General features: G+C 41.7%; 1 protein-coding gene across 7 annotated transcripts in view; it reads right to left on the bottom strand.

The window, feature by feature from the left end:
- The window catches only part of Nbas (neuroblastoma amplified sequence), a 368,280-nt gene that overhangs the window by 329,112 nt on the left and 24,444 nt on the right, over positions 1-14,724 (bottom strand). For all 7 annotated transcript variants that reach the window (XR_003950086.1, XM_011243895.2, XM_006515215.2 and 4 more), the window contains exons 10-11: positions 8,038-8,176; positions 1,297-1,365 (exon numbers count right to left, since the gene is read on the bottom strand). Coding sequence is in view for 6 of the 7 variants with exons in the window: in XM_011243895.2 (XP_011242197.1) it covers positions 1,297-1,365; positions 8,038-8,176 (208 nt within the window). In the remaining variant the exon portion in view is untranslated. The remainder of the gene's footprint in view (positions 1-1,296; positions 1,366-8,037; positions 8,177-14,724) is intronic.

Here is a 14,724-nt window from a genome sequence, read left to right as displayed (position 1 = left end):
ATACTTAGAACTCATTACGGAGAATGCAAAGGAGAAAGGGAAGCAATATCCCTGAGCACCAGCATGGTGCTACAAACACCAACACAGGCAACACAGCACATTAGGAAAACAAACTTCAAGGCAGAAGCCAACTCATTTAGTCTCACATATGCCTCTTTGTCTGCAAATTGAAGGCAACTCCAGGAAATAACTAGAGAATGCCAACTAGAAACTCATGCAGATATGCAGAGGATTAAACATAAGAGACCCTGTAGACACAGGGGCACTGTTACTATTCAGACCTACAGAGTGAAGGACACATCCAGAATACATGATTGTGCAGAATGAATGAATTTCAATGGTAAGAAATAATTAGAAATTAAAATATACTGGATACTGGCTTAGCAACAGAACTCTTGTTATATTCTTCCAAGACAAGAGTAAGATTTGATGTTCCATACAGATGGAGGAGAGACAAAATACCGACCTCCCTCAGAGGCAGCTGCCGTGTGGACCACCTATATACATTCAGTGGCACTGTCCAGGCCTCTGTCCTGCAGCCAGACTGCTCCTACCAATGAAGACCAGCATGGCTTGTTTCCTACTGGGCAGTCAGTAACCTCACACCTGAGAGGGAATTTCTTAATTTTATGACATACAGAGACCTCTATGGATGAGACTAAAAACTTCATACAATTTTTGAAGAAATCAGTAGAGACAGATTGTGTCTAGGCAAAGGGTTGTTCAGACTAGATATTCATCCTCCAAGAGAACCACTTATATTCTGTTGTTTTAAGATTCATGCATACTAAATACATTTTTCAGGAGATTTCTCTATAAATACTATTACATACACCCAGAAGGAGATCTAGAAATCATTCAAGGTTTATGATGTCCCCTTGATCAGATAAAGAAGTGCAAGCCTATTCCAGACAGGATTAGCTCACAGGGGCTCCAACTTATTAAATGGTCTGATCTATAGACAGATTCAGTTTCAGAATTGGAAGAAATGGAACTGTAGAAGGTGAGGCCTGGCTGGAGGAAGCACACTGTACCTCTTTGGGATTCTGCCCTACCCTGCCCTTCCCCACTGTGAAGTAAGGTACCCTACCCCAGTCTCCCAGCTGCCCTGAGTAAACAATTACGCTCTGCAAGCTCCCTTTACCCTGATGGATGCAGCTTCTGAGTCCAGGAGCTTGTCTGCCCCAGCTGCGTGCCTGACAGCATGGCTGACTAACGCAGGCATCACTCATTCACTTTATCCCTGGAACTCTGCTGGAAGAGTGGGAGAAGCAAAGGTAAGCAAATTCCCATTACCTGTTCTTGTCCCAGGCGAGGGGAAAGCTTGACACTTAGCAGCTTTAATAATCCCAGGGTCTTTGGCACCTACAAAATTAAGACATATCAGATGAAGAAAGATTAATGGAATGCTTTTTATTATCTAAGATCCTTTTAACAAGAAATAAAAAGCACAGCAAATCGAGTAAATTTAATACTAAGTAAAAGACACACCAGTGGGGCTGAAGATGCGGCTCAGTGAAGACATGAGCACTGCATGTGTGCGGCCAGCCTCTTACACATCCAATGTAATAGAAAGTGTGTGCAGTTTCAACATGGTACCAAGTCCAAGAGGCCAGGTAGTAAATTAACTTAAAATAATCAAAATAATCATTATCATCGTCATCATAATGATAGATAGATAGGTAGGTAGGTAGATAGATAGTCTGTAGTCCTGGTACCCAGGAGGCAGAGGCAGGTGGATCTCTGTAAAAGCCACATGTACAGAGGGTCTTGTTGATATTCTGATGGGCAGGAGAATCTACCAAGTGGTAAGGGCCTACGAGATAAGCACCATCAAACACTGCAGGCAAATAACAGGTCTAATGCAGCTTAGGTAAACCATAATCACCACGTGTTTTCAACTGAGCATGGTGATAGGTTGACACTATCACCATGAAAAAATTCAAAAGTTCCCATAGCAATGTCATTCATTTGGAACTGAACCTATTCTTTCAAAATCCAGAGGGAAAAATAACACTTAGAAACCAATATTTAAAATAAGAAAAGAGGTGACTATAATTTTAGGAAGGGAAACGGTGTTATTGAGAATGTCAGGAATTTGGAGCTGCCATGCCCTGATTTGGGAATTATAAAATAGTGCAGCCACTGTGGAAAAGTTTAGTAGATCTTCAAAGCTGAGACAAAATGATCATAAAACCTAGCAGTTCTTTCCTAGGTCACTGAACTGCATGCTTTAAAACAACTGATTTTGCACTGTAAGAATCTGACCCCAATATTGTAATAAGCAAAATGGAAGCTAAATTTGGTGGCTCATCCCTACTGTACTCAGGACTACCATAGAATTATCATGAGTTTGATGCCACCCTACACTACATACCAAGTACTATGCCAGCCTACGCTAAGCAGGACACCAAGTCTCAAAAGCTCAAAGCAAAGCAATGGAGCAGAAAAAAAAAAATGGCTCAGAATTTAAAGAGTGTTTACTACTATTGCAGAGGACCCAGTTTCAGTTTCCAGCATCCACACAGTAGCTCACACCCACAACTCCAGTTCCTAGGGGCTATAACGCTCTCTTCTGGCCTCCATAGGCACTGCACATACTTATATATGGTGGATAAAAACTTAAAACAGACAGACAGACAGACAGATATATATATATATATATATATATATATATATATATATATATATATTATCTGAGAGCAACAGGGCTTACTATGCAGTTAACAATGGTACTTCCAGAGCTTTTAAAGAGCTGAAGATATCAGTGATGGCCTAGCTACAAATCTCCCAATAGTTCCTTCAAGAACGATAGAGTACAAGAGAAAGAAAACAATGTAAATGAGAACCACACAACCAGTTTAGCTGGAATGCTAATACTACTAATAATAATAACTTTCAAAATAATTTTACATAAAAAGAGAAAAATTATTGAATCCCAGTTTGTCATGTCCATTGTTCCTGCTTGGGGATGAGGAAAGGCAATGGGGAAAGTTCTGCAGGGTCCAGGAGGACAGCAAGGGACACTAGCAAAGAAGGCAAAGGGCTATCTAAATACAGCCTGAAATATCAAGTCCATTTAGTGTCTGAAAACACTGAAAGAGCACCCATGTCAGTAAGCCATGGATGACAGGGAAGGGACAGAAGTGTCACTGTGCTTTTAAGGAACAGTCTGACAATGTAAAGGGAAGAAGTACATTTGCCAGCAGAAGTCATAAGGATGGAAGACGCAGAGGCAAATGAAAAAGAGCCTGTCGGCAGAGCTCAGAGCCCTTGCTACCTACGAGCATCTACAGAGCTCTGGAGTCCACTCTGCCAACAAATATCCAGCTTGGAATTTTGGAAAACATTCCAATATCATTACTTATGAGAGAAAGACTCAGAAATATCTTGTAGACAATCAGAGGCACACACAAATCTCAACAAATTCTATAAAGTAAGGGGAAAAGAAAATCAAAAGACAAAAATTCACATACATAAACGAGGGTAGATTGCCCCTGGGAAAACAACCAAGAAACCTAAGTAAAAATAATGCTTTAAGTGGAACTTAATGTGCTTAAACAAGAATTTAAGGACACAGGAAAATCTTTTTAATGGCCTTAAAACTTAAAACACAGAAGCTAAAAACAAAAGTTGATAAAAAAAATTTTTTAAGAAAGAAACTAACAAAACGTTAACAGCAAAGAGACTCACCGTGTCTGTAATCTTGGTGCCTGGGAGGAAAAGGCAGGATGAGATGTGTGAGCCACTGACAAGAATGGAAACGAAAACCAGCAAAGGGGACAAAGGGGAAGGACAGAAGAGAAGGTGTTGGCCAGCAACAGCAAGAAAGGAAGGCCAGGCGCACAAGCGCCATGCTGGGCAGTGGCAGCAAGGGAAGGTCCCACAGACACAGTGCTCGGCGGGCAGGAGAATCTCATGGAAGCATTAACTACAGCCATCTTCTCAGTAAAGGATGATTTCTCAGAGTAACAAAATGCTCAAAACACCTGTATTGTTTGCATGAGAGAATATGAATTTGTGAAAGGACCATAAGCCATAACAAAACTTCAGTGGGCTTTTGTCCACTTTTCCATTCTTTATCAAAATTCTGATCTTAAAGCTCCAAGGAAACAGCAATAATCACCATGTGTATTGTCTGAAGAAGCCTCCTTCACATAGATTGCATCATTGGATCCTGGCAAAAGCCTGAAAACGGCAAAGGGGGGCTAGAATTTCAACATCAGACTTTTGACTCCTGAGCCCATACCTGTTCTGACTGGGCACTGTTATAGTCTACTGTACTCACCTGTGGAGCTCGCTACATTAGTATCTTTATACTCCTAATACTTGGAGCAACAAGTCAATGTTGAGCTATGAATAACTAAAGCCATGTCACATAAAGAACAGTACCATTCATCTGGAAGCATTGCTTAGTGTGTGTGAGAGAGTGTGTGTAAAATATTGTACATATATTATCATATATAATACATATATATTAAACTTTGTAGTTTCCTTTATAACCTGACTGCTTGTGGGAGACTGGAATATACATGTGATCAAAATTGTTCCAATCACTACCTGCTTAACACATTAGCAAGCACTGAGAGAGGAAGCTCTAAGAGCAGCACCCAGCACCTGATGAGAGAGACAAACGTTGCAACCTCACATCACTCCGAGGTGAGAAAGGCTCTCTAGCAGGATTGTAAGATTAGCTGCAAGACACATTTAAAAGCTACTAATGGAATCCAAATACATTTGCAACATTTCAGGAAGTCAATCATACAGCGGGGCATTCAATCTGCAATTCAATATTTTTCCTCACTTACTTTGTCAGAGGACAAGCAATTTTCCCCTAAGAGTAGCAAATATCAAAGCCCCTTGGGCTTGAGAAAGGAGGACTGTACACAGCAGAGTGCTTTCCAAAAAGCACTGTTCTTTCTGAAGTCCACGGGAACCCAAAAGAGGCCAGGGGGAAAGGTCTGCTGCTGGTAGTAGCACTCAGACAACTGCCCTCTACAGAGCTTCTCTGAACAAAGCCTTTCAGTGCTGCTGGACTTACATAGCTCTGTCCCATTCTCACATCTGGACAAATGTCAAGCTACAGAAAAGACAAGGAGATCATATGACGAAACTCCACATCTCTCACTGTGCCGCCCAGTGACTGGCACTGTGCTACATGAGTTGACTTTCCTGAATCTGCAAATGCTTTCTTTACATTTATAACTTGAACCATCTGGAAATGGAAAGCCATGAGCATCATACTTGTTTGGGCAAATTTGAGTGATTTTTCCACGATCTGCTTGATTTAACTCACATAAAACTAAAAAGTTACAAATGTCAAAGAAAAACAGAGCTAATAAATTCTTGTTTTTGTTTTGTTTTCTTTTTTTGTTTTTCGAGACAGGGTTTCTCTGTATAGCCCTGGCTGTCCTGGAACTCACTCTGTAGACCAGGCTGGCCTCGAACTCAGAAATCCGCCTGCCTTTGCCTCCCGAGTGCTGGGATTAAAGGCGTGCGCCACCACGCCCGGCATAAATTCTTACAAACATGAAATAATGTGTCTATTCCTTCAAAAACATAAAATAAAATGTCCACTACGTAGGATGACTCCCTATATCATTCTTGTCTGGGCAGATAAAGATAACAGTCACACTGTCATAAATCAGATATGCAGATCACCTAATATAATGAAGTGGAGTTACTGGAAGGAACCCAGAGGATCCGATCCAAGGCCTGTCTGCCTGCCTTCAGTTGTCGCTCCATAGGGCTGAGAAAGGCAGGTGCTAACATAACCTGCCCTCTCCCTAGGTTCTGAAGAGAGCATAGCCAGGTGGGAGAGCAGGCACACAGATCATAAGTGGGAGAAAAACACAGTACTCTGTAACATGAACTGCGAATAGCAGCTGAAGTAAGCTTTCGTGCCACAGAAAACAGTAAATTGGTATCATTGTTTTAAAGTATTACTTTGCTGGATTAAATCATAATGACTTATTTCAATGCAGGTCAATTCTATTAATACTAATGGAAGACTACTATAACTGCCGAAGATTTCCTTTCAAAAGCACTTCCTTGGGAATCTTTACTTTCTTTCTTTTTTTTTTTTTTTTTTAATCATTCAAGAGTCTGTTTATTCTTTTTTTAAATATTTTTATTACATATTTTCTTCAGGAAATCTCTTCAACACCAAGCCATTCACTGCTTTACAAGATTATTTTAGACCAATATATTTTTAGAAAAATAACAAGCCAAATAAAATGACTATAAAAACAAGCAAGCTAACATATGCCCTCCCTCATCTTGTGCTTTAGTTTCCTTGTTTCACCCCTCCCGCTAAACATGCACAGCTGCTCACTACAGCAGGCTTACACTAAGTGCAGGTCTATAGCCTGACCAACTGTCACTTTTGTACAATTCGCCCACAGATGAGTAGAGTGCAGCCAATGTGATGGGCATAATCAGCATTCACCAGTCTTAAATGATTTCCTATTTATGAACACACCGAATACTACCTACAATCTTCTTTCAAGCTAGGAGTGGCCATGTAGTTAGCCTGATGAATGAACAAAAATGATGTCACTTTCTGGGATAAGTCTGTGAAAAGTTCCACCTTTAATGCCTTTCTGCCCTTCCAAACGCCAGCAGTTGATAGATTCTTTTTTTTTTTTTTCTTTTTTTGAGTTTTTGAGACAGGGTTTCTCTGTGTAGCCTGGCTGTCCTGGAGCTCACTCTGTAGACGAGGCTGGCCTTGAACTCAGAAATCCACCTGCCTCTGCCTCCCAAGTGCTGGGATTAAAGGCATGCGCCACGACTGCCCAGCTCTATGGATTCTTTAATCATGGATTACAATGAGCTGCCTAGAGAAGACACAGCAGGCTTGGCCAGGGATTTTGATGTGGCAAGCAAGCCACAGACATTTTAGGTGTTCCCGTATGCTTGTGTGATTGTCTGATTTTCATGCACAGTCTAGCCTACACTACACTACCTTAGATCTGGAAGGCCCCTGAGTCCATGTGTTAAATTCTGGATACCAGCAGAGGTGCTATTAGGAGGTGGGGCAAGCTCTAGGAGGTGCTGTTGTAGAAGGACATTAGGAAGTCAGATCACTGGAAGCACATTACCCCAAAGAGACATGGGGACCCTGGTAGACACTCATATCATATTCATATTTTCTCTTATACCATCTGACCCCATCATAAGCTACTACCATGCAGAACCAAGCCACCTTCAGCTGAAATCTCTACAACTACTGGCCAAAGAAACTTAGTTATTTATGTCAGTGATAAAAAACTGATACAAGAGATGTACGGTACAAAACAGAAGTCCAGTACATGAGAAAGACTGAATGCAGAGGCAGATAAATAGTTCATATAAACAAGGAAGCATTTATACAATGTTAGTTAAGAACATGAGCTGGGAATTTCTGTGAGCTGCCACTCTAGACCTTCATTGTCTGGCCACACAGCCCAGACCAGAGTACTTTCTTACTCTCGCTTGCTAACTTGTGTTAATCAGAATGCCCACCTGGGGGGCACTGAGGTGAGCTAGCTCAAAGTAAAGGCACTCAGAATAGTCACCAACACAAAACCAGCCTGTTAAATTTCAGGATCTAAATGAGAAAATACAAGTAATAAGGCAATAGCTGAACTAGGCTGCTTTTGTTTTCACTTGTATATATTTGTGTGTGCAGTTGTACACGTGTGCACACCAGGGTGTACAAGAAGAGGTTAGAGGATAACTCTGCAATGAGTTCTCACCTTCCACCTTTGAATGGGCTCAGGATGTGGAACTCAGGCTGCCAGGTTTGCAAGGCAAACGTGTACCTGTTGAACTATCTCAGAGATCTAGGCTGTTTTTCTAATACTGGCAATACCATTACTAAAAGGGAAGCCAAGTTAAGCTCAATATACTTGACTATATTTGATATGTAATAAAACACTAAAATCATACTACCAATGCTTAATCTCTCTTCTTTGATACAAAACTTTCTGGTTACAAAGGGTTTCTTTGTCTAATATCAAGTAGAAAATAGTTGAGTAGTCTGTACTAATTCCATACCTCAGTGACCCTGTCTCCACCATTAGTAACTTGCTTATAATACGGTGAGCCTGAAAGGACTCTCCATGCAGAAAGGCCACAGCTAGCAGCTTTGGAAATGCCCAGTTCAGCAGTTTCACATCCACCAACCAGTAAAAGCCTAAAAATGACAAGAAAATAATTAATAATTACAAAGACGAACAAGATAATAAGAAAACAAAGAATACAGAAACAGCTACCTTTACATAGAAAGCTAAAATTGCTGTTGTTGTACCCAGATAATTATTAGTATTTTAGAAAGAAAATCGAATGGTCTTTCTATTAGAATTTCACCTTCACTGGTAGAGAAGCAAAGGGCAAACATTTAGGTACCTATACTCATATAGAAGTTTAGAAAGAAAGAAAACTGTCTTGCACCCATGGCCAGTAGGTGGCCAGTAGGTGGATAGTAGGTGGAGCTTGGGGAATCTATGAAAGAATAAGGAAGGAGTGAGAGTCCTGAAGGGGACAGAAACTCTACAGGAAAACCAACAGTGTCAACTAACCTGGATCCTTAGGACTCTCAGAATCTGAACCATCAACCTAAGAACATACACAGGCTGGACCTAGGCCTCCTGCACATATGTAGCAGATGTGCAGCTTGGCCTTCATGAGGGTCCCAACAACTGGAAAGAGGGCTGCCTGTAAAAGGTGTTGCCTGTAAGTGGGATATGGTCTACCTGGGCTGCCCTGTCATCAGTGCGGGAGGAAGCATTTAGCCTTGCAGAGACTTGAAGTACCAGAGTAGGGGGATACCAGGGGACTGGGGGAGAACCACCTGCTCAGAGTAGGTGGGAAGTGGGGAGTGAGCAGGAGGGGGCAGTGAGCAGGATATAAAGTGAATAATTTAAAAAATATAATTTAAAAAAACAAGAAAAGAAAGAAAACTGTCTTGAACTTGCATTTGCAGTTTGCACACACTTAATCAACCCTAAGAAGCATTAACAACAGTTGAACAGCTTCAACCAGACACCAATACAGAAATGCCAACACCAGACCTGATGCAATGTGGCACAGCTGCAGCCTCAGAAAGACATGGCAGCAGCTTGAGTGCTCAGTGGGAAAGGACATACAGCAATAACTACTCAGAGGTAAGACAGGTGAACAGCAAGTGATTAATGGTTCACTTCTGTCTGCCATGCTCCATTAGCTAGCTACAGGCCAGTTACTAAAAGGGCAAGAGCCTACCAAATTCTCGAAAGCAAAAGATGTTACTATGCGGCTACTGCAAAACTAAGCTGGTTAATCGTGGAGTCCAAGCAGTCATTTCCTGCAAGTTATATTAGCTTCCACACATCTGGCAGGGTCCTCCATAGGAGACTTCACAATCACTTCTGCTTAAGGTGGGGGGAGAAGGAGGGCAGGTCAAGGTAGGGACAGGAAGATGACCAGCAGGTAAAAGCACTGGCCATGCAAGCCTGACAACTGAGTTCAGGCCCCAGAACCCAGGGAAATGTAGGAGGAGAGAAGTGATCCACAATGTTGTCCCCTGACCTCCACACACAGGCCATGGCACACATATGAACTTGCACGTGAGCACACACACACATGAATAAGAATTAGTAAGTAAATAATAATAAAAAACTAAAAGTAAATTTTGATACATTGACAGGAAGATATCCATTATCAATGGGTTATTGTCAATAGCAACAGACAAGAGAAATAATAAGAAAAAGAATGCATGCACTTCTCAATGATTCAGTTAATAATAGTGATGAAAGTTTCACTGCCACTCCTAAGAGAGTGACAGACTTCCCAGCAGAGGGTTCCTGGAGCTCTGCTCACATGGCGCTGTGCCCACACCATCTACCACTGTTTCAGTGACAGGACACTGGCAAACCCTGTTCATCACCACGAGCTTCCTCTTGTTGAGAAGAGGGTGAACTTTCATCCCATAGATGACTTTTTTTTTCTAGGCTATATTCACAGAAAACCCACAACTTGAAATATTTCAATTTTGATTTTTAGATTTTTTTCTTTTTAGAAAAGAAAGAACCACTTCATAAGGTTCCTTACACATGACATATCAAAAGATCAAATTATATAACCCTATTAACCACACTTACTCACCGCCCATTTTTTTGAGACACAGTCATATATATAGGCAAGGTTGACGACCTCAAATTCACAATTCTCCTGCCCTGTTGCCTCACAAATGCTAGGGTTACAGGTGTATACCACCATGCACCACATGACATCACATGATGGCCACTCAATATTTCACCTTTGAGACCAGTCTATGTCCACGGATTATCAAAAAGACCTGCACTGCTGTGAAAAGTAACAGCTGTCTTCCAGTCCTTCCTCACACCCTCTGCCAGGCAGCAGAGAGAAGGAAAGCTGTCAATCAACTGCCATCACGGAGAAATCGTCTCAGCTTTCCCAGGTGGGCCCAGGTAATCACAGGACCTTAAGAGTGGAAGACGCAAGCAGAAGTGAGAGACTCAGAGTGGGGCAATGTGGGAAAGACTAGGCCAACTTTGAAGCTAGGCAAGGTAACAAGCCAGGAGATCTGGGCTGTCTAGAGACGTGAGGCAAACCTCCAGAACAGCCCTGCTGGCAATGTGACTAGCTCACTAATGCTCATTTCAACCTCTGACCTGCTGAAGCTGAGATCAATGTGTGTGATGCCACCAACATCATGACTGTGTTAGAGCAGTCTTAGAAAATTAAAGCACACTGTGTTTCATTTCCAATACTAAAAAGCAGACGACTTATCGGACTCCATTCCAGTGCTTCTCATCCAACAACTGCTTCCTAATGTGTTTCTTAACTGAGCCTGCAATAACTGGAGGAAAAGGGGGAGGAGGGAGAAATGTAAGAACTCCAAAACTGAATATCCAGTGTCTCAGCTAAGAGCTTATCCTAACTCAGTCCCTACGGAGTAGCTCACTGGGAGAAGCACAGCTTCAGGCCTCAGTCCTTTCTCCCGCTGCTTTTCCAGGTGGTGCTAACTAGTTTGCATCAGAAAACTGAGAGCAAACGGTTTGAGAGAGTGACTCGAAGCAACCTATTTGGACTATTTCCACTCGAGGCAGCTCCTCAGAGCTAACAGACACTTCAGTGTATTCACCAGGGCCAAAGACAGACGGGTCTCCAGTCACAACAGGAGCACAAGCACCTGCCTGGAGCCTTCCCTCAGTGCAAATGACTGTGCAGTAAATAGTTCCCCAACATTTATAGATACAGGTTTCATTAGATCTCTAAATGTAACTACCAACTTGGAAAGATATAGATTAAAAATACTTTAAATGATAATACAGAGATATAATCAACAAAATCTAGATATTGGAGATATACAAAATAAAGCCAGGTTTCTTCAAGACACATGCAAAATCTCTCTCCTCTCTCCTCTCTCCTCTCTTATCTCTCTCTCTCTCTCTCTCTCTCTCTCTCTCTCTCTCTCTCACACACACACACACACACACACACACACACACACACACTTGGGTTCTATAAGAAAACAGGTTGAGCAAGCCATGATGAGCAAGCCAGTAAGCAGCACCCCTCTATTGCATCTGCATCAGCACCTACCCCTAAGTTCCTGCCCTGCTTGAATTCCTGTCCTGACTTCCTTTTATAATAAGCAGCAATGCGGAAGTATAAGCTGAATAAACCCTTTCCTCCCAACTTGCTTTTGGTCATGGTGTTTTGTTGTAGCAATAGAAGCCTTAACTAAAACAGCTCCTCACAGGTTAGGGGACATAACAATTCTTATGAACTGGTGAGAATGTTTATGGGCATGAATCTATCACCACTATTAGTATGGCTGCATTTACAAGGTAAAGTGGGAAATATTTTTTAAATATAATAAAAGGTCACAAACTAAAACCATGAAAGCTAGGCTGGCTCAGAGCACTGGCTATTCTTTCTAAGGAACCTGGTTCAATTCCCAGTACCCACATGATAGTTCACAACTCCAGTCCAAAAGGATCCAAAACCCTCTTCTGGTCTCCATGGGCACAATATACACGTGGTGCAAAGACACAGATGCAGGTAAGGCACACACATATACATAAAATAAAGCTTTTAAAAATTTAAATAAAATCATGAAAGCTGCCTCTTGGAGGGCTAAATATAGGAACAAAGCAGGAAGTTACTAGTTAGATTTCAGCATGTTCAGACTTACCACAAAAATAGCTGTTCCAGGCTTAGTACAAGTAAGCTGACAAACTGGAAATATGGTAGAAAATAATTTATAGTAATAATGTTAATTTTCTGTTTCATTAAATTCCTCCATCAAGAATACTTAGATGCAGGGCAGAGGCAGAAGGTGCTAAGCTGAGGATTTAAGTTCAAAGTCAAATTTAATATCATCAGATAAAAGACAACTATATTACCATATAAAAATATCGATGTAACCTTTAATTATAAAAGATATATGGTTAAAGTTTTAATTATAAATAAAATTTCCTAAAGTACATGATTTGCCATGCTGATCTTTTTCCCTTACCTTGTTTTAAGTAGATTTATTTGGGTCTTTTTATTGTTGTTGTTGTTGTTGTTGTTTTCACTGTTTGAGAACTTCATACACGACTACAACATGCTTTAAACAATTCTACCCTCACTCCTCTCCAACTCCTCCCATACCTCATCACTTTTCCCTCCCAAATTCATGTACTGCTTTTATCTAGCCAACTGAGTAAGTATAATACCGTGTGTGCCTGGGTCAAGACTACCCACTGGAAAATGGTCAGCCCATTATGGCCCACTTTCATATTAATGTGACTCTCCTTCCCCCAACAGTCATCAAGAGCCAATAGCTCTTCAGCTATGGGTAGGACTTTATGAGCCCTTCCCTCATCCACTCTGGAACTGTAGCTGACTTGGTCTTGTGCAAACAGTCACAGCTGCTGGGAGAAATTCATATCTAATACTGTTCACTGGGCCAAGAAAGCATGCTGGGGTCATAAGTCCTAGGGGAGAACTCTATTATTATTATTCAGCTAAATGGACAGGGTATTAAATGGATCCTAAATACTTATCTTTACACCTATATATTAGTACAGCTCTTGATCTTCATTAGTGAAGCTAAGAATGAAGACAGATTCACAACTGAAAATAAGAGACTCTAGAGTGTTCAGTCTTAAGTGGAACATCTGTATCACACCCCTCTCCCCAAGGCTCAAGGATGATCAAGGGAAAGGAAGCAGAAAGACTGGAAGAAGTAGGGAAGGATGCTACAAGCAATGATCTCCAGGCACAGCAGGGCCCCTGCACTCAAAACCAAAACTACATTTCCTTTACAGAACCAAAAGGGAGGAAAAGAAGTCCTGTCTTAATAATCTTCAATATGGAATTCTGTGGGAATTAGTAGGAACTATCACGGTTTGGGGAGTTGGTACATAAAGCTGAAACACCTTTGCAGAAAAGCATGTGATCCGTAGGCATGTCTTTTTCATGAATATTGCACACAAAGTCTTCAGTAAGCAAGTGAAGAACTATGAGACAAAGCCATTTTTAACTCTCTTGACACTGATGAGTACCTGAACTCTCCCCACTTACAGTTAATGAATAGATGTACATGGCCTGCTTAGCAGGCGCCCATTCCTGTCTGTCTACAGCCTTTGACGCATACTCTTTCATAGAAATGAGCATGGACCCAATCCATCGTAGATGATATTATTAGGAACCAGTGACTACTGCAGCACCAAACCTTGGCCGAACCTTAGAGCTAGGTACAAAACAGCATCACAGAGACATAACATGCATGGAGGAAGACGTCAGCAAGGGCTTCAAGGAGGTAGCCTTTGAAAAGCTCGCAGACAGGCAAGAGTGTTTGGTTACAGCACTCGAGCCACAGGAGCATGCTGCACAAGAGCACAGCTGAGGCTGTAACAGTGTGGAGAAACTGAAGAGATGCAGTGAGTACCCACAGCCTCTAAAAAGCAAGCAAGAAACAGGAGAAGAGGAAGTGCAGGTGGCTGTTAGCATCACAAATATTTAATCATGCTCACTTTCTTAAGCACTTAGCACAAGTCACTACGATGTGCAACCATCAATCGTCATGACTCCAGCACTCAGGTGGAGACATTTAGATGGTGTCTGCTTCATCTTTTATTCTTTACATACAGCCTTTACTCAGTGTTTCTCTCAGAAACATCTGTGTAGGTGGTATGTGCAAGGAACTGTAGCTGCACAAAGATAACACAGACTTTGTCCTTGGCTTAACCTCTCAGCTTCAGATCTCCGGTCTGAACAAGGAGGAGTTTAACCAATGGAGGATGAAAACTGTTCCATCTTGGACACTCGAACTCTGAAACTAAAAGCAGGAACACGAGTGCCGGAACATAAAGCCGGGCGCTGCATTCACTTGAGCTAGAATAGAGCAAATGAGGCAGTCACGGCTGCCTGAGGAAAGGACAGGCAGGCAATACAAGCCCCTCACACCAAGACCTTATGTAATGCTGATCAAAGTGAGAGTCACACTGAAAATGCATTTCAAGGACTAGAAATGATTTATTAAGTGTCTTAAATAGAGTAACTGTTGGAAGAGTCTGCCATCTACTGGTATGAAATCCCTTCCAGCTCACAAAACAGAAAGAATTGAAAATCACAGAAACCCACCTGGGCTAACCCAATCAGCACTCAGAAAGCACAGCTCTTCAGCTTTCAGCGGTCCATTACCTCACAGTATTCCCTATTTCCCTAAAGACCTTGTTCTCCTCT

This window comes from Mus musculus, chromosome 12 (genome assembly GCF_000001635.26).
Source record: "Mus musculus strain C57BL/6J chromosome 12, GRCm38.p6 C57BL/6J".
NCBI classification, from domain to species: domain Eukaryota; kingdom Metazoa; phylum Chordata; class Mammalia; order Rodentia; family Muridae; genus Mus; species Mus musculus.
This window is presented reverse-complemented; position numbering and strand designations above follow the sequence as displayed.